The 22,594-nt window shown below is 36.6% G+C and overlaps 1 protein-coding gene across 3 annotated transcripts in view; it reads left to right on the top strand.

The window, feature by feature from the left end:
• Positions 1-22,594, top strand: part of LOC150107299 (fibroblast growth factor receptor 1-like) — a 334,528-nt gene that overhangs the window by 174,542 nt on the left and 137,392 nt on the right. For all 3 annotated transcript variants that reach the window (XM_090391806.1, XM_090391807.1, XM_090391804.1), the window contains one exon: positions 13,834-13,994. In XM_090391806.1, the coding sequence (XP_090247932.1) occupies positions 13,834-13,994 (161 nt within the window). The remainder of the gene's footprint in view (positions 1-13,833; positions 13,995-22,594) is intronic.

The raw sequence follows: 22,594 nt of genomic DNA, 5'->3' as shown, positions 1-22,594 counted from the left end.
AGAAATAAGGGAGATGAAATGGTTTCACTGACTGAATTTATTTGCCCCAAAATCATTGGAATAAGTGAAACATGGTTGAATGAAGATGAATTCTAACAGGAATAGAAATGGAAGGATTCTGTATTTCTATATCAGACTTCCGTGGAGTCACAAAGACACTCACCACATTCACTGTTTTTGCACTCACCACATTCTCGGGCAATGCATTTTAATTATCCACCACATTAAATTCAATAAACCTACTCTTCACTCACTTGTTAACATCCTCTTCATACAACTTCCTGGGATGGCCTCTTGTTTTTTCTCCCATCTCTTCCCATCCTTTGAAAAATCTCACACATGAATCTGGTAATAATCCCTTACTAACTTATATGACCTAAACATCATCTCATTCTCCTTCTTCTCCTAGCCACTGGATTCTGCCAATTGTGTTTTCACTATATTCTTTATACTCAACATTCAAGACACCAGAAACCACTTTAGTCAATTATCTGTTTATCCTTTCCATTATCTCCTCATCCTTTTGAAAACCAGCCAACCAAATCTGTGCACAGTAATTTCATATGGACTGATCGAGTGAGACCTTATAAAACGTAGCCATTATCTCTTGACTTACACATACATATCATTATCCTCCACCTCATTGCATGAAACTAAAAATAAGTGCATTGTACTATGCACACATGTTTAGCATTTTGTCCCCTAAATTTTAGGTTCTTATCCACTGTCATCACCAGATCCTTTATCTCTCCCTCCCCCCTTCTAAGATATCACCACATATTGTATGCTCTGCATCCCATCTTTGTTTCCCAAATTTTAAAACTTTACACTTCACAACATTAAATTGGCCATCCACTCACTAGCCTATTCAGTCAGTCTGAAATACTTACTTAATATAACACATCTGATCTACTCTTCAATTTTCTTTCTAACTTTGCATTTCTGCATCCAACTGCACATCTCCATTCATACCTTTCTCAACATAATTAGTATACATATTACATATCAATGGTCCCAAAACAGACCCATGCAGTATACCCACTAGTGACTTTCCTCTTCCAGTATGTTGCTCCCCCAATACACAGCTTGCTGATATCTATCAGACAGGTAATCTCCAGTGCACTAATATACTATCCAGTCCCATCTGTTTCAATTTAACTAGCAGCTTGTCATGTGGTAATCTGTCAAAGGCTTTTGCAAATCTAAATATACCACTACATATGCATTTCCCTTGTCCAATGCATTTGTCACTTTGTTATGTTAAGTAAGTAGATTACTAAAACTTGTTTTCTTAGCAAACATATGCTATTCTTCAAAAAGAATGCTTCCACTACTATTTTCAAATCGGTTTTGAATATTGGTTCTTTCTAATCTCTCTAATGCTTTAACAGTAATTCCAAACACATGGATTGGGTTATAATTCAAAGCCTTAGTATTTTCACCTCCCTTATGAAGTGGAAGAATTTTGCCCTTTTTCCACTGTTTAGAAGTTGGCCAAGTGTAAGACTCATGATAAATTAATATGTCAGAGCTGTTGTTAGCTACCTGGAACATTCTCTCGAAACACCTGGCAATATATCAAGCAACCATATTAACATCATGCTTACTCAATTTTCCACTTATCTTCAGCCCTACCTCCACTTCCCTTACTTCCCACTATACTCAAGTCACATTCAAGAAGATGAAACACTTTTATGAATTGCTCTTTAATATCTCAACTTTATCCCCTATAGTGATTATCAGTCTGGCATTTCATCTTTTCCTAATTTTTTGGTCTTCCATGTATTGAAAGAATTCCCTAAGATTTTTATACAAATCTTTCACTTGGTTACAGAATGTATATTATTATTATTACGGGTCTCTCCATGGAGTCAGTAGACTCGTCGTGGGAGACCCAAACTAGCAAAACAATATCTATCATATCTCTTCTTGGATTCATTTACAGACGAAGAGCTCACTACTAAGTCAGGCAATGAATTCCACTCGTTCACCACCCTCCAGGCAAAAAACCTTGTTCTGACACCCTTGTTGACCACACTCTTCTTTAATTTCCAGGGATGACCTCTAGTTCTTCCAGCACTATCACACAGCTGAAACATTTCCCCTGCATCAATCCTATAAAAACCCTTTCAGTAATTTAAATGTTTCTATCATATCCCCTCTTCTCTGCCTATCAACCAACCTCTGCAATCCACAAGCTCTCAATCATCAATGTAGGGAGCATTTTTTACATCACTCACCAACTTGGTCACTCTTCTCTGAACCCTCTCCACAGCCTCCTCATCTCCAAGGAATCCAGGTAACCAGACCTGAGCACAGTAATCCAAATGTGGAAGTATCAATGCTTTATAAAGGGGAATAATGAATAATAACCTTTTATCTCTAGATGTCAGTGTGTTCCTCAACAACCAAGTAATCCTATGTGCAATCTTGGACACCTTAGCAATGTGTCCTCTGAACTTCATCTCCCTATCTACCAACATCCCTAAGTCCCTAGCCTCATCAATCTCTTTGAGTACTGTTCCATCAATGTAGTACACAGCTGGTAACCTTTTAATCCCAAAATGCATAACTTTACACTTTTCCACATTGAACTGACATCCATTATTTTTGACCATTCTACCAGCTTATTTAAATCATCCTGCAAACTTTCAACATCAGCTTGATTTTTTGTTGCGCTACCCAACTTTGCATCATCAGCAAACAACTGAATATCTCCCTGTAAGCCATTTCCTATATCATTTATATACAAATTAAACAACAATGGCCCAAGCACAGAGCCCTAAGGCACACCACTGGTCACCAGACTCATCCTGAACTCGGCTCCTCCATACACCACCTTCTGGTATCTCTCCCTGAGCCATTCTCCTATCCATATCACCAATTTAGTATCCATTCCCATCTGCTCCAATTTGTGTAACAGTGTTCCATGGGGAATCCTATCAAAAGCCTTAGCAAAATCCAGAAGTACCACTGTGTAGCCAGTTCCTTTGTCCAACTCAGATGTCATTCTATTATGAAAAGTTAATAGATTGCTAAGGCAGAATCTACCTTTTAACAAAGCCATGTTGGCCTCTATAGTGTATCATATCCTGATCCACCCATTCTTGAATTTTGTCTTTAACCAACTTTTCCAATACTTTTACCACTACTCCTGAGATGGTGATTGGTCTGTAATCAACTACCGCAGTTTTAGAGCCACCCTTATGCAAAGGAACCACTTTGCCTAACTTCCACTCCCTAGGGACCATACCAGAGTTCAAACTTAAATTAAATATCCAAGTAAGAGGGGTTGACAATTCATTTGCACATTCATGCAACACCCGAGCTGATATTCCATCTAAGCCTACAGCAGTGTTTGCATTTAAATTTTGCAATATATTAAATACCTCTGATTCTTTAGCTTCAATTCTCCCATTAATTATTGCTATAGGTACAGAGATATCCTCACTTGGGTGATAGACTTTTGAAAAGTGATCACTCAGTAACTTGACTATTACATCTGATTTTGTCACCTCAATACCATCAGCACCCACTAACGTTATCCTTCCAAAGTCATTCTTCCCTTTACTTGCCACATAGCAGAAGAGCTCCTTAGGATTACCCTTGATCTCTTTGGCTAAGGTTTTCTCATAATCTGATTTAGCTTTTCTTACTATGCTGGTAACCCTCTTAGCTTGAGCCTTGTACTGCTCATGGGTGTACTGATCGCTTTTCTCTATAACATTTTCTTTTTTTTGCAGATCAAGCTTGATACTACTGCTCATCCATCTAATGCCTGCCTTGTTTGACTTCCTGATCATGGGGACACAATCTGATATTGCTTTCCTCAGATACCTGCTGATTTTATCCCATGTACTGTTAACATCTTTCCCCTGCAATATGTTCTGCCATGGGATGACTGCAAGCTCACTCCGAAGCTTGTTATAATTGCCTAACCTGTAGTTCCATATATACCCCCTTCTTAACAGAAAAATCCACAGATTTTGCAACCTCCCAAGTCAATACCACATAATCGCTTTCACCAATTGGAGGTAATGAGGACACCTTACTTATGCATATAACCTCTGAACCAATAACCAGGTCCAACACTCTCACACCACGTGTCCCTTCAGTTATGTGCTGTTTCAAGTAATTATCTCGTAGATAATTACTTGAAATGTATGAACTCCATTTCCTTTTTGCTACATGATATTTCCTCCTTCCAATGGATATCACCATAATTAAAATCCCCCATAATAATCACTAAACCTGCACTCATTGCACTAATTTGCTGATGCATGAATTCAATATCCTCCCCATACTCCCTAGCCCATAGCAGCATCCAACTGTATATTTGGTTGCATTGGTCACTATTTCACACCAGACCACCTCAAATGAACTCTCACATGTCTATCATCTTGATATACTACTTTTTTTGGCTGCAACACATCAGCTATCATCAACAGTACTCCTCCCCCTGTTCTATCTGGAATTGAATGTGATGTACCCATCACATTCAATTCCAGTGACCACATCTAGCACTGACAGCCAAGTTTCACTAATGCCTACAACTTTTGGTGAGATTGCACTGACTAATGCCAAAAATTCTTCTCTCTTATTTCGAATGCTTCTTGCATTGGTATACAAAAATTGCAGATTCCCTCTAGATCTCGTACCGGCTTTAGAACTGATATATAAGTTACTAATTTCAGTAGTCCCATGCCGATTTTTATCCCCTCTCTTCTGCAATTTATTCTGCAAATAAGGATCAATAAATATACAATCAGTGCTAAAGTTTCTCTCTCTTACACTCAACCTTTTCAATATTAGTTTCCCTGCCCAATGGTAAAATGCATTTCTGATCATGAATTCCAATTATGTCACATAATTAATTGGAAAGGCATCAAGTCCTCACACCACACCAAAACTTGATTTGAAAGAAAATTCAAAGAAGTTTGTGAGATGCTGATTCAGATTGGTCGATTGGTAGAGCCTCTGCTACTAATGGCTCGGTTAAGTAAGTTTGAGCGCAGTTAGTAGTTGGAAGGGGCCCAATTATTCGATGCTGTTGGCACACTCTCCCTCGATGAGTCTTTGGACTCTCTGGAGGTGTCAAATTATAATAATAATCCCAATCTCAACAAAAATGATGGATTAGCAATTCCAAGAGTCTGGAAGCCCCATCCACAACCTGTATAGCATTTGGGTATAGAACATCAGAAGAACAAGATGGCAGAACCTCAACACATGATAAACCTCATCAGGGGACAGAACCTACAAGATAACAGGATTATAGGGTAGCAATTGATATAGTTCCACTTTTAATTTTTTTTCCTTTTTATTTTTTATTAACAAATGTTTTTAATTTGAACTTTACTCTTCCCCACCAGAGGTCATTCGTCTGTGTTCACTGGGCATCTACAGATGCCGTATGGTCACTCCAATGCTCGATGATGTTCCACACTAGGCCACGCCATGTAGTCCTGTTGTTTGCCCTTCTGGCAGCCTCAACTCTCTGAAGATCAGTCACTCCACACACGCCATCCATCCATCTCATTGATGGTCTACCCCTGCCTCTTTTTCCAGGAACTTTACTTTCTATTACTGTTCTTAGAAGTCCTCCTTCCATCCTTTCTATGTGTCCAAAATATTTTAATTTTCTTCTGTCAATATCCTTAAGGAGCCTTAAAGTTCTACTAATCTTTTCTAACACCCATTTGTACACCTTTCAGTGTATGATATCCTCAACAGCCTTCTGTAACACCACATCTCAAAAGCAGATATCCATTTCTTATCTGACTTTTTTAGGTTCCAAGTCTTGCATCCATAAGTTGCTGTTGGAAAAATAACTGCATCCAAAATCCTCAACTTTGTTCCCATGGAGATAGATCCATCCTTCCAGATTTTAGACAGGTCTCTGACTGTTGTTTTAGCCATTCCTAACCTTTTTCTGACATCTTCTGAACAGCAATTCTTCACATTAATAATGGATCCCAGGTACTCAAACCTGCTGACTTCCTCAATTCTTTCTCCATTAAGATACATTTGTTTCTCAAGAGCTGCTCTGTTTGTTTTTCCTTTGAGAACCATGATCTTTGTCTTGCTAGAATTGAGTTGAAGTCCTCTGTTATTACTGATCTTGTTAACTTTGTCAAGAATTAGTCCTAGTTCTTCCATGTCATTACAAAGGAGTACTGTATCATCAGCGTTCCTCAGATTACTGATCAATCTACCTCCTATCGTAATTCCTGTCTTGAGCTCATCCAATGCTTCACGCATGATGTCCTCTGCATATATACTAAACAAGTGAGGAGAAAGTAAACATCCTTGCCTAACTCCTTTTCCAACTTGAAACCAGTCAGTCAATCCAACACCTGTTCTTACTGTGGCTTCTTGAGGTCAGGCTAGTGTAAATGGTTAACAAAACCGTTATAGTGTAGCTTACTTATGGGTGTTGTGATGTAGCGTGTGTTTTAGTTCATATACGTATTCCTGATGATGACTTTGATATAGATGTCGAAATGTCAAGCAAGTGTTATTTTTCTTAGTTGTAAGGAAAATAATTGTTATAATGTGTGTGATTTTGTCTCACTGATTTCTACACAGTGAATGCTGACCACAGTATAACCCTCAGAAAAAGTTATCCTTTTTCTAGTCCTTATATTATTATTTTTAATCTCCTACTGAAGTGTAATCAAGTGGTTGGCACGTGAAGTGTTTTCACAGCTATTCTGCTTACTTCACATCAGTTACCTCAGTACCCCATAATATAAAGCACACTTCTTTTCAGATTTGTATGTTGTTATACATTATGGGCAGGATCTCTATCCAGGCCTGCTTTGAATTTTCATGAGCTCTCATCAGTAAGAGCTAGACTCAGGAAGATACTGAGGTTAAATCAATGTAAAAACCATACATTTTCCATATTCAAATAGTAAATGGTGTATCATTATATATTTAAAATTTAATATAACTTTGTAACCAAGTAAAAAAAAAAAAAAAAACTTTTTTACAACTATCTCTGATTCAGAGTTTATGGTTATGCATGATTTGCTAGTTGTATATGGAAAATTGTGACTTCTGCATTAGTTTAACTTTAGTATATTTTTCTGGGTCTAGGTCCGACTGATGAGACCTCAATAAAGGTTGAAATTGATCTGGGTATACACATCTGAAAGGAAGTGTACTTTGCATTATAGAGTACTGAGGCAATTGGTATGAAGTCAACATGTGCCTTTTTGATTATGCTCATGTAAAGGAATTAAAACAAGAATATTATTATTAGGCCTTAGTTAACTGCTGTTCATATTGCACTTTTTCTACCTTTACCAAGTGAGTTATTTCCTCACCTGCTCTTTGTATGCTTCATGCAACCGATTATTACCACTTATCTTTCTTCTTCCACATTGCAATGCTTAATGTCCAATCTTTTTATTCATTTATTTCACACCTACCTTATTTAAGTTCCTAACCCTTAGAATACATTTAGACATTGCCTCTGCCAGATAGTACTTGAGTACGGCCCAACAGCATTAATATTCTTTCCATTCAATTTTTAATTTCATGATATAGCTGAAGGCTGCATCTTGAACTGTTCATAATCACTAGCATTTTAATCATCACACCTCAGTGTCCTCACAAAACCACACCTCACAATGTCCACCCAGCTGATCACGTCATGATCACTCTCACCAACTTAAAAAATTGAAGATTTGTCACCCGTTTATGATTGCATCCTCTTGTGTGATGATCAAATCCAAGATCCTTGATCCTTACATCTCCTCTGTTACCTGTTATCTCGAGTAGGTGGTAAATCTCTTCATTCCAGTCTATATTACCATGAATAAAAATGGTTATCCTCCTCCTTAGTCGCTTATACATTTCCTTATCATTACCCTCCACATTGCCAAATCTCTAGCAACATCCAACTAAATATTTCATCCTCTCCACGTGTACCTCACACCATACTGCCTCAAAATCACTGCCACTGTTTGTCCCTTGCATCTTTACCTTGGATGAGCTGAACTTCTCCATCAACATAATATCCCATATGTGATTCTATAACTCCTGCCATCATTTCTCAGATGCGACTTCTCCATTCTCTCTCTCTCTCTCTTCCTGGCCATTTGTCTCTATCGCCACAGATCCTACTACCCTCTCCAGATTCATATCCTTCCATCCCCACATCTCAGGCATTCCCAATCCTTTCTTGTCTGTTCACACATTCACTTCTGTACCTAGTATCTGCTTGTCTTATGCAATTCTCCTTGTCCATCCTGATTTTCCCCTTTTCCTTGTCTATCTTGCATTCCTGCTCTTATTCATTCTCTTTACTCGCACTACTTACCTTTCAATTAACAAGTTCTCCTTCAGTCTCTCCTACCTTCTTACACTTCCAATCACCTCTTTATTGTATTCATTTCTCTTTCTTCCAGCAGCAGCTTCTCCAGTTAACCCATACCAAAACCATTTAAATGCAACCTGCCTCTTTTAAACAGTTCCTCTGTCTCTCAAAATCACCTTGAAAACTTCACTCCCTTCTCTTTGCACAGCTCTTTTACATTACTATTAATAATCTTTTCTTGCCACCTAACTCATCACTTTTATACCCAGGTTAACCCTGATTACCCTTCTTAATACACTGTTATCTTTTACTGTTGTCAACCTCTTAATTATCTTTTTCACATTCACCTTGTTCCCAAGTGATCCATTCATTCCTATTATTACCCTTGGTCTTTACTCTTCATATCCAATGCCTCAATCACTCTGCTCCAGGGGTGAATGCTGGTCTCGAAATTCATGCTTGCTCTTGTTATCATTCAGGGAGTGAGAGGTGTGATTGAAGTCTGATTAGTGGAATAATGAATTATTGACCATTTAAAACTATATGTTTAGAAATTTATGTACATTTAATCATACAAATACAACATTTATTTTACAAATGATATTCTATCTTTTTCAATTTAGCAACTTGAATACAAATTTTACCCTAGTTCTTCTTTATGAACTGGTCAATAACATCATCATAAAAAGTTGATTATAACTTAATTTTCTCAAGCAACACACACTTGTAAAGGTTGGCTGACTACGTTGACTGCATATGGCCTGTGTTTAAGCAATAGAGTGAGACTACGTGAAATGGCTATGCATGCGCATGAAATCACAGTGCTGCTGCTGTGAGGACCTGGAAGCTCCTACAACTGCGCATGCCAAGGTAGCTTTGACTAGACGAGCAACCATTGGCCTTCAATACACAATGCAAAGCTCAATTATTGCCGCCAAGCTTAAGATGTCTTCAGTCTACAAAAATAAAAGCCTAAATGAAATGCTTATAAATACATGCATTTATTAACAAATACATATTACTTCTTTCTCAATTAATGAAACTTTTCAGTCTGGCTGCAAGAAAAGTGCCCATGGATTGGAAGGAAGGTAAGATAGTGGCATTGCATAAGGGTGGTAGCAGACTGGAAGTGTCAACTTGTAGACCAGTTTGTGTCATCAGTAGTTAGTAAGATCTTGGAGAAAGTAGTGAGGGACTGTATACAGCATTGTGCAGATGAGGGTAATGTTATCTGTAAGAGTCAACATGGATTTTTGAAGGGATGCTCTTGTTTTAGCAATATGCTAGCCTTTTATAATAAAGTGACAAGAGCAGTTGATGAGGAAAAGGCATATACTGCCATTTTTTTGGATTTTGCAAAGGCATTTGACAGGGTACCACATGATAAGCTGATATTTAAGTTGCAGCACATGGGTTTAAATGTTGGGTTAGTCAAATGGATTCAGGATTGGCTGACTGATAGGTATCAGAGAGTTGTGTATGATGGAGCAATATCAAGGAAGCAGAAGGTTACAAGTGGGGTTCCACAGGGCTCAGTACTGGGACCTGTATTGTTCAGTCTTTATATCAATGATATTGTCAATTGATTGAAAGGGGACATTCAGTTGTTTGCAGATGATGTGAAGTTGGGAAGGGTTATCAGTAATAGTACAGATGTGGCAGCCCTGGAAGAGGATTTGAATAAACAAGACAGATGGGCAAATAAATGGGGTTATCAGTTCAATGCAGCAAAATGTAAAGTGTTGAGGTTTGGGATCCATCGATGGGAGGATGCATACTCGATTGGAAGGAGCTGTAGTGGAGGAGATAGGCAAGACAAGAGATCTGGGGGTGATGATTGATAGAAAACTGAAATTCAGGGAGCATATTGCAAAGGTGGTGAGGGTAACTCAGAGAATTACTGCAATAATGAGAAGGACACTGACCTGCAGAGATAAAAGGTTTATCATTCCGTTGTATAAGACTCTGATCAGACCACACTTAAACTATTGTTCTCAGATTTGGTCCTCAGGATTTGAAAGGGATAAATTAACTGTGGAAAGGGTACAAAGGCAGATAACAAAGATGGTGTCAGGACTGTACAATGTTAGTTATGAGGATTGGCTGAGGGAGTGTGGACTGTAGAGTTTGTTGGATAGAAGGAGAGGTGATATGATTGAGACTTTTTAAATTGTTTAGAGGTGATTACAAGGTTGACACTGGGGAATTCTTTCGCTTGGTTGAACAGCAGGAAGGAGTCATGACAGGGGCTATCCCTGGAAGTTACGAAAGGAAACTGTGAGAAAGAGGGTGAGGAGTGGTTTCTTTGCATGGAGGGTTTGAACCATGGAATGCATTGCCTGATAGAATGGTGAGAGCGGTCAGTGTGTTTAAGGAGTGGTATGATAGACTTTGTGTTTCCTAGGTGGGACTAAGCAGAGTAGGGGTGAAATCTCCATGCTTGCTATGCAAGCTCATTAATTTTATTATTATTCAGGTCTCCATGGAGATTTCACCCCTACTCTGCTCTGTCTTCCTCTACTCTCGGATCATTCATTATCCTTCATTCATGGCTATCTCTCATTCCATTTTCCACTTTCATATCTTGAATTACTTTCTGACTGCCATTCGTCTTTGCTATCTTGCTGTCAGTCGCATTTTATTTTATTTTTTTTGCTGTCCATCTCTCATCCTATATTACTATCATTCTTGCTTCTCAATCCATGCTCGTGGTCTCTCATTCTCTCTTTTTCTTGCTACCGCTCGTATTCAAAGAAGTCTCATAGTCCATGAGCATGTCATGTTTCCTGCATACCCTTAATAGCTCACTTCTCTTATTCAACCTCACCACATAGATATCCTCAATAGTTTTGATACATATTAAAATTGGAAATATTTCATTTTACAATTTTATTTTGCTATTTACAGACTCTACGGAATTATTAGATTCATTGCTGGAGGGACCACTCAATCACTAACATGTGTGCTCCCATCAAAGTCATGGTAGTATATATATATATATATATCCCTAAATTACAAGAATATGGATGTAATGTAACTACAAAATATGCACATTTTTGTCCTATAATGGATATCAGTAGTTTGCTCAGAATGATGAGTGCACTGTTACCAGCATATCAGAGAGAATCATAGACTTAGTCAGATATCATTTGAGGAATGTATGTCTGTATGTACTATTGCTCATATATTCTCACAGTGTACAATTAAGCATCCTCAAGTCCATCAATGACACTGTGTTAAAGGAATGGAATCTCCAGATGACACTGAGTGTAAACAACTTAAAGAAACCAGTATCCTAGAATCCTTACTTGTGGCTGTTTGCATCAGACACTAGAGATGCAAGCAGCTACAAGAAACTTAAATGTTTCATGCCATGCAATACTCTTGTGCTAGATTTTTTTTTCCCCTCCATATCTGCAGCCTTCAAGTCTTTGTTAACATGGGCCCAATACATACAATATCTGGATGTTTGGAGCAATGTGTCTTTCTACACATTCTGATGACTGCATATGGGTTTAGAGGGTGCCTGGAGCATGTTTATACATTCTTTCTATGATATCAGCCTTCACATCCTTTCAACAGTATAGCACTATATTACAATGCAATGATTGTAAATATGCTTTGAAGAGAATGATTAGAACACTGCAGTAACTATTAATAATGTTCGCTGTTACAGCCAAAGACTGAACAACACCTTGTTAAACGTGTAGAAAGGCTTATGTGTTCATGGTTCATGCTGTTTAATTTTGACGGTATATATCAGAACACAGAATTACATGCCAAGGTTTTAGTAATACAGAGCCTTATCAACTTTACCTATGCAAGTTGCTAAATATTACTAAAACCTTGGTATTTAGGGTCTAGCTACTCACTGAGGAGACCTCAAAAAAGGTTGAAACCGGTCTGGATAGTGACCCCACCCATAATGTATTGCAGTATACATCTCTTAGTGAGATGTGCTTTACATTATGGAAAATACTAAGAATAGACGTTCAGGTGCAAACTTAACTGTTTGCTTACTTGGGATTAGGAGTAAAATAACCAAGTTTATAAAATTACTTAGTAACCCTAATATATATATATATATATATATATATATATATATATATATATATATATATATATCAGTGAACATAAAAGATACATCCGGCACTATTACTATGGCAGGTCGGGGCCTAGCAGACCATGCTTTGGATACCCCTGCACACAGGCTCAACTGGAAGAAAACAAAAGTACTGCACAGAAGCTACAGAAGCTTTTACAAGGTCAGAGAGATTGTTCTTAGAAGCAACAGAGGCCCTGAAACATACTCCGAATCTCAACAAATATGGCTGTATACATTTGCCTAAGATTTGGGAGACAGTTATCTTAAGACATAACTAGTACCTGCTTTCTCTCTCTTTTTTTTTAGGACTTCAGTCTTTGTGTTATTGCTACTATATATATATATATATATATTTTAGATAGAGGGTGCCTAATTCAGACTTTAGTCCTTGTGTTGTTGCTACAATTTTGTTAAACTAGTCCTTTTTTACACGCCATGTTGTTGTAATCTCGCGTACTTTGACAAACTGTGTTTTTGTGCTCTGAAGATGCTGGTTATAACACCAGCGAAATATCAGCAATAAGTCAATAAATAATTATTTACTTATAATTCTGTGTTCTGATGTATACCATCAAAATTAAACAACACAACACCTTGTTAATTTTTGTCATTAAAGGAATGTTTTTATCTGAATCTGGGAGGTTCATTTCTTTAACAAAAATTTGTTGTTTTACTGCTTTTAATCCAACTGATTCTTGAATAGGCAGAGTTTATCTAATTCATCAATTGTACCTCGTGTTTTTAAATTTTGATAAAAAAAAAATTAACTTTTATAGTCATATAGAGAAATATTTCTCCAACCAGGATTGTCATATTCATATATATCAATTATAATTTTTTGTATATACCATTTTGCTTGACACACATATATACATTTCTTTCTTGTTATATATTTAAATTTTACTTGGTATATTATTATCTTAGCTAATGTGCCTATAAAAATCAAACCCAACAGCTGTTATATAAGGATAGTGGTAAAATTGAGGCATCAAATTATAGGCCAGTTATTTCTTTTCTAGCTGTTAAGATTTTGGAAAAATTTATGGTCATAAAATTAGGCAGGTAAGGATAATGTTATTTATGGAGGTCAGCCTGGATTTTTTTTAAAAGATGCATGTGCTTCAGTAATGTGATTGCATTTTATAATGAAGTATCAAGAGTGGCTGATAAGGGAAAAATTCATAGAAGGTACATATGCCACATGAGAAGAGTATTGATAGTGATGTTGTGTGTGTGTGTGTGTGTGTGTTTTGCTTTAAAGAAAGAAGCTAAGATATAACTGCTGCCTGTACTTTCTTGTAGTTTTAAGCTTTATTTTCCCATTCCCTCCCAATAATAATAAAATAATAAATAAAAAATAATTGTATATTATTTTTATTAATTTATTTGTTTATTTTGACAGATCCTCCTGTCTTTATTCATCCGCAAATATTGGAAAAAAACTTGATTGCTAAACCAGCTGGAAGTTCTGTCGTATTACGCTGTCCAGCTGATGGAAATCCTCCTCCAACAATTCAATGGTTGAAAGATTTTAATGTACCTAGTAGAGAGTTCAACAAAGAGGTATTATCATTAAATGTGGAATATTACTTCAGAAATTTTCCAGAATTCTGAAACCATTATTTTATTTATTTATTTTTCTATAACAAAAATTAAAAACATACTAAAGTATTGTAGAACTTAATTTTTTATATTTCATACATGGATGATGCAATTTTAATGCAGAAATTTAATTTATGAATTTGTGATGCAAAATGTTTAATTTTTTAATATTTAAATATTTGCAAAATAGAATTTGTTGGGAGGGTTGATTGTTTTTGCAGAAAATATTTTGAGGCCATTCGGTCAAGGTTGAATGAGCCAATCACATAGCAGGTTTTTCTTTCACTTGGAGAATTCACAAGAGTGGAAATCTGCAGGACAGGAACATGGCTGAGGGAGGAAGTACTTTTTTTAGGTCATCTGGTTTGAGATGAATGTCGAGAAGACAAAATACATGTTGTAATAATAATTGTTATTTTTATATGTTTTCTTATTTAAGTTTGTATCTTTTGAACTTCCTTTATTCTATCTCAATATTTTTTTTTTTGTTTCTCTTATTATCAATCATACTCAGAGTTGTAATCGTTGCCTGAGCTAGTCTTATCACCTTTAATCCTTTAGTCTACAATTTTATTCCCCCCTCTCAAGGTCGTAACTATGCTACTTTCACGTGTGTGGAGTATAGATTCAGGAATTGCCTCTGGCTGGAACCAATTCCTTTGTCTAACTAGCTGACTTTCTCTTACGCTGATCTTTAAAAATTTATTTGTATAACGACTGCGCCATTAAAGTTCAGCATAGGAATTGTTTGTATTTCCTATACATGTAAGAGAAATGCTCAGTGGAACATGGAATTATCTCTAAAATTCAGCTCTAAATCAAGCAACGTTTGAAACTTACTATTAGTCAGTCGTGGTTAACTTTAAGGACACACAGGTTCTATATTTTTATGAGAAGTGCATTGGTAAGTCGAAATCAGGCAAGTTATTAACAAACAAAACAATTTATTCATACTAAGACATAGTAATTACAATATAAAAGAAAAGGATTTCACACATATTAATTGTTATCTGGTTCTTATCAATTCTGCTAAGCTAACAATGCAACGCATGTGTCTGATTCTCAAATTAAGACAGCTTTTCTAGCCTTCAGCTTAAAGACAAATATTTACGCTCGCATATACGTCAGACATGTGGTTAGTTTGACACACACATCAACTCAATTTAACTCAGATCATTTACAGGATTATGCTTAACTAAGCTTCACATTCAATCTCTCATCTCAACACTTAACATAAACAATGCTCAGAATTCTTTAGATAACCCTTTCACAATAATTTAGAAGTGCGGTTTTCCGAATTCACAACTTTACATTATACTAGCAACTATGTAATCAACAGTTCCTGCTCTAAGGTTCACAATCCATAACAGTTCTACATTAATCTTACTTGAAACCCGTCTCAGCCAGTTCAGCATTCAAGATCCTAGAGATCACGAACATAACCTTCTTCTTTCCCATTAGAACTGCAAACAGACGCTATTCCTTGGCAACGATGACGCAGCAATCTTGGAGATTGCTTAAGGAGCTTCGTGATTGGATTTCTCGAATAGGCCGACACCTCCGTTTAAAAAATCTATCATCGTTGAAATATTGCTAACGGAATATCCTTCCTCCATACTTGGAATGGCTGGACCCAGGAACCTCTTCAAAGCAACACTGGAACAAGTCAGGAACAGAGAGTGAGGGAACCAGGAGCAGAGCGCCTTCTCCTTTTTATTCAATCTTTACAACCTTGGGACTTCTTCAGATCGAGTTCCCCAGATGTTCCACCAGGGGTTCCTTCTCCCCTATGAAATTGCTGAGTCATGGCAGGAAAACTCTGTAACTTGCTGGCCTTCGTGCCTGGCGATAGCCTAAGGTCTACATTTCTAATCCTGTCTGGGCTATCTCTTTGTTTGTACAATATCAGCGGTCAAATAACTTAGCAATTCTTTCTAATATTTTACCGGATTACATAAAACACTAAAGAAAAAATGTTAATTAAACTACAAGTATTTTGTATTGACATTCTTTCTCAAGTAAAATCGGTATATAAGGATTTTGTACAAAATTCCTTCTATACAAGATATTGACATGTTTCTTGAAGGGATGTAGGTTGCAGTTGTTTAGAAATACTTGATGAGAATGGCTGTTCCAGAAGACAGAATTAAAAAACAAGTTTGGTGTTTTTGCAGTTGCACTGAAAAGAGGATTCTGGTAGGGAATGCTCTTATATGACATTTCCAGCAGAAAGTGGAAGAATGGTGGTTGCAGTTCAATTCGGCATTGGCCATGGGAAGTAACTGTAGAACAGATACAGAGCTGAAACATTGCATCTATTAGAGAAAAGGTGAAGTCAGTTTGTGTGTGTAAAATTTTTAGGGATGTTTCATGTGCATCACCCAAACATGTGAACAGTATTATATTGATGGTGGATTAAGGATTTATACAGAGATAGTGACTGGATGGGTGAAAAGTAGCATCTTGTAAGAAAATAATGCCTAATTTTTTTAGATGATAAGACAGCTATTGATATGATGCATTTATGCCAGGAGAAACTGGAGGTAAATGTCAATCCACACAGAGAGAGAGATCTGATGCTGTTTGGTGATTTGTGTATTGCTAAGAATAGGAGTAGGCGAGCTGAAAATCCTTTTTTTTTTTGCAAGCAAAAAAGCAAGACTGTGTTTTAGTGGCATTTAAGGTGACCAGCTTGTTCTCACCACATTGAAGGATGGTATGAGGTCAGTATGAGTCACTGGTTGAAAATGATCTTGAAGTTGAGATTTGTCTGAGCATTGCATGATTTGTCAAATGAGTATGAAGCATGCAAAATACTATCATCAGCAAAACTGTGAATAGGATTACTGGTAATGGAGGGCTGATCATTTATTAGTTAGAGAGCATTGGGCAGATGAGGGTAATGTTATCTGTGAGAGTCGACATGGATTTGTGAAGGGGTGCTCTTGTTTTAGTAATATGCTAGCCTTTTATAATAAAGTTACAAGAGCAGTAGATGAGGGAAAGGCATATACTGCCATTTTCTTAGACTTAGGCATTTGACAGGGTGCCACATGATAAGCTGATATTTAAGTTGCAGCACATGGGTTTTGATGTCAGGTTGGTCAACTGGATTCAGGATTGACTGTCCAATAGGTATCAGAGAGTTGTGTATGGTGGAGCAGTTTCAAGGAGGCAGAGGGTTACAAGTAGGGTCCCACAGGGCTGAGTACTGGGACCTATATTGTTTAACCTTTATATCAATGACATTGTCAGTGGATTGCAGAGGGATATTCAGTTGTTTGCGGATGATGTGAAGCTGGGAAGGGTTATCAGTAATAGTGCAGATGTGGTAGTGTTATTTTGTTATGAGATTAATTGTATTATTTAATCTCTGTTTGTAACAATTTTTTTTTATTTCCGAGTGTACCTATATATGCACAAGGGTTCACTCAGATTGGTTCAATGACCTCTTTTTTACTATTGCTTTCAGAATCCAAAAAAAATCACTGACTCAAGACCAAAATAAACACATTTAATAAAACACAAACACTTAATATATATACATTTCAAACAATTACATAGCTAACTACAAATTTAATTGGATCCAAGGCCTTTTAAAAATAAATTTACACTTATGACTAGACTAAAAAACTTTGTTTGCACAATGACAAAATGTTCATATTCAGTTTCTCTCTGTGTTAAGACCCTTCTCCGAAGACATATGACTTTATTCTTTATTTTCATAGGATCCTTTCTCATCACTCATGTAACACACGTTAATTCTTCCTGACTCAATTCTGTCTTCTTTCCAATAGAAATAATAGTTAGATTCGGCATCCTTAAGACAGATGAAAGTTCCTAATCAGAGTTTTCTAGAACATTCTTTTAGAACGTAAATAGCAACTTCTTTTATTCACTAATGCTTATTGACAGTCTTAACTCTCGCACTTTAAAAAATTCACAGTTTTACAATTCCCTTTTCAGAATCTACTATAAATCCATTAGCGTTTTCTTGAATATTCCTTTTAAAACGATCTATAGCAATATTTATCAATATTTATTCCACTTTGAAACTTCATAGTTCCATGATTCCTTTTTCGGAATATACCATTAATTTTCCCCCGACTCTCGCATAAAAAAACTAATTTTCCTCCAAATCTAAATATCTGCTGGCTTGTGTTCTTATTTCCTTCTGAACGCTCTCTTGTTTACTCCCTGTTACTTCGATACTGAATGCTCTCCTTGTCAGCTGTCAATCACACATCAAACTTCTCGGCGAGCATGTGCACTCTATGAAACTGGCAAGTGAGAAGCTAGGTATAAGGCTCCGTTAGCAACAAGAGAATAGCTTCATAAAACACAAAACTTAATATTTTAAATTACAAATAAATTGTTTAAAGTAACACAACTATTCAAATCCAATAAGTACATAAATTTTTAACTACTTTACATTTCATTTTGACAAAACAATTTCAATAACAGGCACATCACAAGTGCCGACAATGCGTGTTATGAAACTAAAACTAATAAACATACTAACATAAACAATATGTAAAAATATTCAGAATTTTAAATTATGATTATTTTTACAGTAGCCCTACAAGAGGATTTGAATAAGCTAGACAGATGGGCAAATGAATTGGGATGTTGGTTTAATGCAGCAAAATGTAAGTCTTGAAGTCTGGTATACATATGGGAGGCTGCATACTCAATTGGAGGAAGTAGGGGAGACAAGAGACTTGGGGTTGATGATCGATAGAAACCTGAAATTCAGGGAACATATTGTAAAGGTGGTGAAGGTAATACAGAGGATTGCTGCAAGAAGGATGCTGACCTGCATTCATTCCATTGTATGAGACCCTGATCAGACCACACTTGGACTGTTGTTCTGAGATTTGGTCCCCAGGATTTGAAGGGGATAAATTAACTATGGAGATGGTACAAAGACGGTTCAGGACTGTGCAATGTTAGTTATGAGGATCAGCTGAGGGAATGTGGACCGCAGAGTTTGGGGGATAGAAGAAGGAGAGGTGATATGATTGAAACTTTTAAACTGTTGAGAGGTTGTTACAGAGTTGACACTGGGGAGTTCTTTCTCTAGGTGGAACAGTAGGAAGGAGTGATGAAAAGGGGCCATCCTTGGACGTTACAAAAGGAAACTGTGAGCAAGAGGGTGAGGAGTGGTTTCTTTGCATGGAGGGTGGTTGAACTGTGGAATGCATTGCCTGATAGAGTGGTGAAGAGCAGTCATTTAGTTTAAGGAGTGGCATGAGAGACTTTGTGTTTTCTAGGAGGGACCTTCCATGATGAGTCTTGATAGACTTTGTGTTTCCTAGGAAGGATCTCCCGCGATGAGTCTTTTGACTCCTTGGAGGCCTAAATAATAATAATAATTGCTGCCATAAATGTCAGTGTTCACTAACAGACTGTGAATATCCTCATCAGGAGAATAAAATTACATGGGAGTTATACAGATAAATATTTAGTAATGGTAGAGTGGAAATATTTTCCTCTATGAGGGAACAGCAACAACTTTGTGAAGCAAAGATTTTGCCTTAGTAATTTATTCATTTTCTATAATAAAAGTGACATTTGAATTAGACCCAAATGGTGTCATATTTGTGGAATGCTATCCATGAGGATGCATTGGAGGTTTGTCATATAAGTTGCTAAATAAAAAAAGTTTTATAGAATAGATGCAGGAGAATTTTTCAAAATAAGGAATAAGGAAAATAATAAGGATTCAACCCTGGAAATTGCATGACAGTGTGCTTATCAAGAACATAATTAGCTGTTGTTTTGCTTTGAGAGTGGAAAATAAGTGGAAGTAGTTGCTGAAAAATGGTTGAGAGTCTGTTGCTTATTCTAATATAAAAGAACTTCTTGAAAGTATCTTACAAAATAATAAGTCCCGTATTGGAAGTTTTTCCACTTGGTTATACTATAAATTAAAGATACCAAGAAATTATATACTTGGTTTAATCCTTTATCCAAATGTAAGCAAATAAAGTTTGCACCTGATGCATTTTCAGGACTGGGGCAACTCGTACTTGCCTTAGTATCCCATAATGCAAAGCACATATCCTTGCATTATGTGACCCTTTTGTAACATAAGTTATTATTACCTCCATGGAGATACCATATTACTAATATGGTATCTCCATGGAGTAAGAAGGATCACTATACTGATCGGTTTCGACCTTTATTGAGGTCTCATCAGCGAGAGCCAGACCCACTTGGATAAAGGATTAAAACAAGAATATAATTTCTTGGTATCTTTAATTTAAAGTATAACAAAGTGGAAAAACTTCTAACAACTATCTCTTATTCAGAGTTTTTTGATAATAAGGTGTGACACCTTTTGGCTACTCGTATATAAAAATATGACTTCTGCATTATTTTTTGTAACATAAGTTATTATTATTACCTCCATGGAGATATTATTCATATGGTATCTCCATGGAGGTAATAATATTATTCATATGGGTCAGTAGACTCGTCGTGGCAGACCCAAACCATCAAAACAATATCTATCATATCTCTTCTTGAATTCATTTACAGATGAAGAATTCACAACTGAGTCAGACAATACATTCCACTCATTCACCACCCTCCAGGTGAAAAACCTCGTTCTCGCACCCTTGTTAACCACACTTTTCCTTAATTTCCAGGGATGACCTCTTCTATCACTCTCACACAGCTGAAACATTTCCACTGCATCAATCTTATAAAAACCTTTTTAGTTATTTAAATATTTCTATCATATCCCCTCTTCTCTGCCTATCAACTAGCCTCTGCAATCTGCAAGCTCTTAATCTATCAATGTAGGGAGCATTTTTTACTTAACTCACCAACTTGATCACTCTTCTCTGAACCCTCTCCACAGCCTCCTCTTCTCCAAGGAATCCAGGTGACCAGACCTGAGCACAGTAATCCAAATGTGGAAGTATCAATGCTTTATAAAGAGGATTAATAACCTCTTTATCTCTGGATATTAATGTGTTCCTCAATGACCAAGTAATCCTATGTGCAATCTTGGACACCTTAGCAGTGTGTCCCCTGAACTTCATCTCCCTATCCACCAACATCTCTAAGTCTCTAGCCTCATGAATCTCTTGGAGTACTGTTCCATCAATGTAGCACACAGCTGGTAATCTTTTAATCCCAAAATGCATAACTTCACACTTTTCCACATTGAACTGGCATCCATTACCTTTTGCTCATTTTGCCAGTTTATTTAAATCATCCTACAAATTCTCAACATCAGCTTGATTTTTTATTGCACTACTCAACTCTGCATCATCAGCAAACCCAGACTGAATATCTCCCTTTAAGCCATTTCCTATATCATTTATGTACAAATTAAACAACAATGGCCCAAGCACAGAGCCCTGAGGCACACCACTGATCACCTCATCCTGGACTCTGCTCCTCCATACACCACCTTCTGGTATCTCTCCCTGAGCCATTCTCCTATCCTTGTCACCAGTTTAGTATCCATTCCCATCTGCTCCAATTTGCATAACAGTGTTCCATGGGGTATCCTGTCAAAAGCCTTAGCAAAATCCAGATGTACTGCTGTGTAGCCATTTCCTTTGTCCAACTTATTGTCTTTCGTCATTTCCTTTGTCCAATTTATTGCCAGCATACATAATAAATTATGTTCACATTTGGCTGTAGTCATGAAAATTTTTTCATATACATATAAAAATGTAGTTCATCCATAGCTTTTGGACACCAGTGTTAGAATGTGAATAAATAAGGTAGGATTGAAATGAATGCAGATATGGAACAAAAAGTTGTTATGAAGGAGTTATAGAATAGCAGAGAATAACCAGATGTAGGGTAGCAAAGCATTGTGATGAAAAATTTTCAATAAAAATAAAATTTAAAAGCACAATATGAGCGCAGCCTGATTATTCAGGACGTTTACTATGCATTGAACTTGAGAAAGTGATAATTATCACTTGACTTCAGTTATACAATCGAAGGGTAATGCTAGTGTGGATGGTGAGCGTAGCAAAATGTGTGGTGGTACTTATTAATGATTATTTTGTTTGTAACTTTCTTAATAGCACAAAGGATATACTGCAAAATGCTCAGAAGAAAAGCAAATGGGACTAGAATTAAATAAATCAGAGATGTAAAATGTGCTGAGTAATAAGGCTGTTATTATTTTGACATCTTTATAGAGTTTTAAGGCTCATGACTAGAACCATACCAACCATTATTCACACAATGTCTACTGTACCCCTCCTTCTCATTTAATAATAATTGACTCACAACTTCCTTGGCAGTCCATTCTACACTTATGGATGAGTTGGGAGAATATATATATTCTCATTTGGCTGATTTCATTCTTGTTTCATATCAGTTTATTCAGTTGCCTCTGCCATCCATCTATCATTACTTGTTCTGTTATCTAATTTCATATTTAATTTATTGTCTTCACTAAAAATTATGATAATCTAAAATATATAGCTGTTTTGGTTCACTACTGAGAATGTTATTTTCTCTTTCCTTCCTTATTTCATAATTTTAGGCATTTTTTATTGCTGATTTTTTCTACCAAATATGTC

This window comes from Typopeltis vanoorti, chromosome 4 (assembly GCF_054136105.1).
Source record: "Typopeltis vanoorti isolate ZY-2024b chromosome 4, IOZ_Tvanoo_1.0, whole genome shotgun sequence".
NCBI lineage: Eukaryota > Metazoa > Arthropoda > Arachnida > Uropygi > Thelyphonidae > Typopeltis > Typopeltis vanoorti.
Note: the sequence above shows the minus strand (reverse complement) of the source record. Positions and strands in the feature narration are given on the sequence as shown.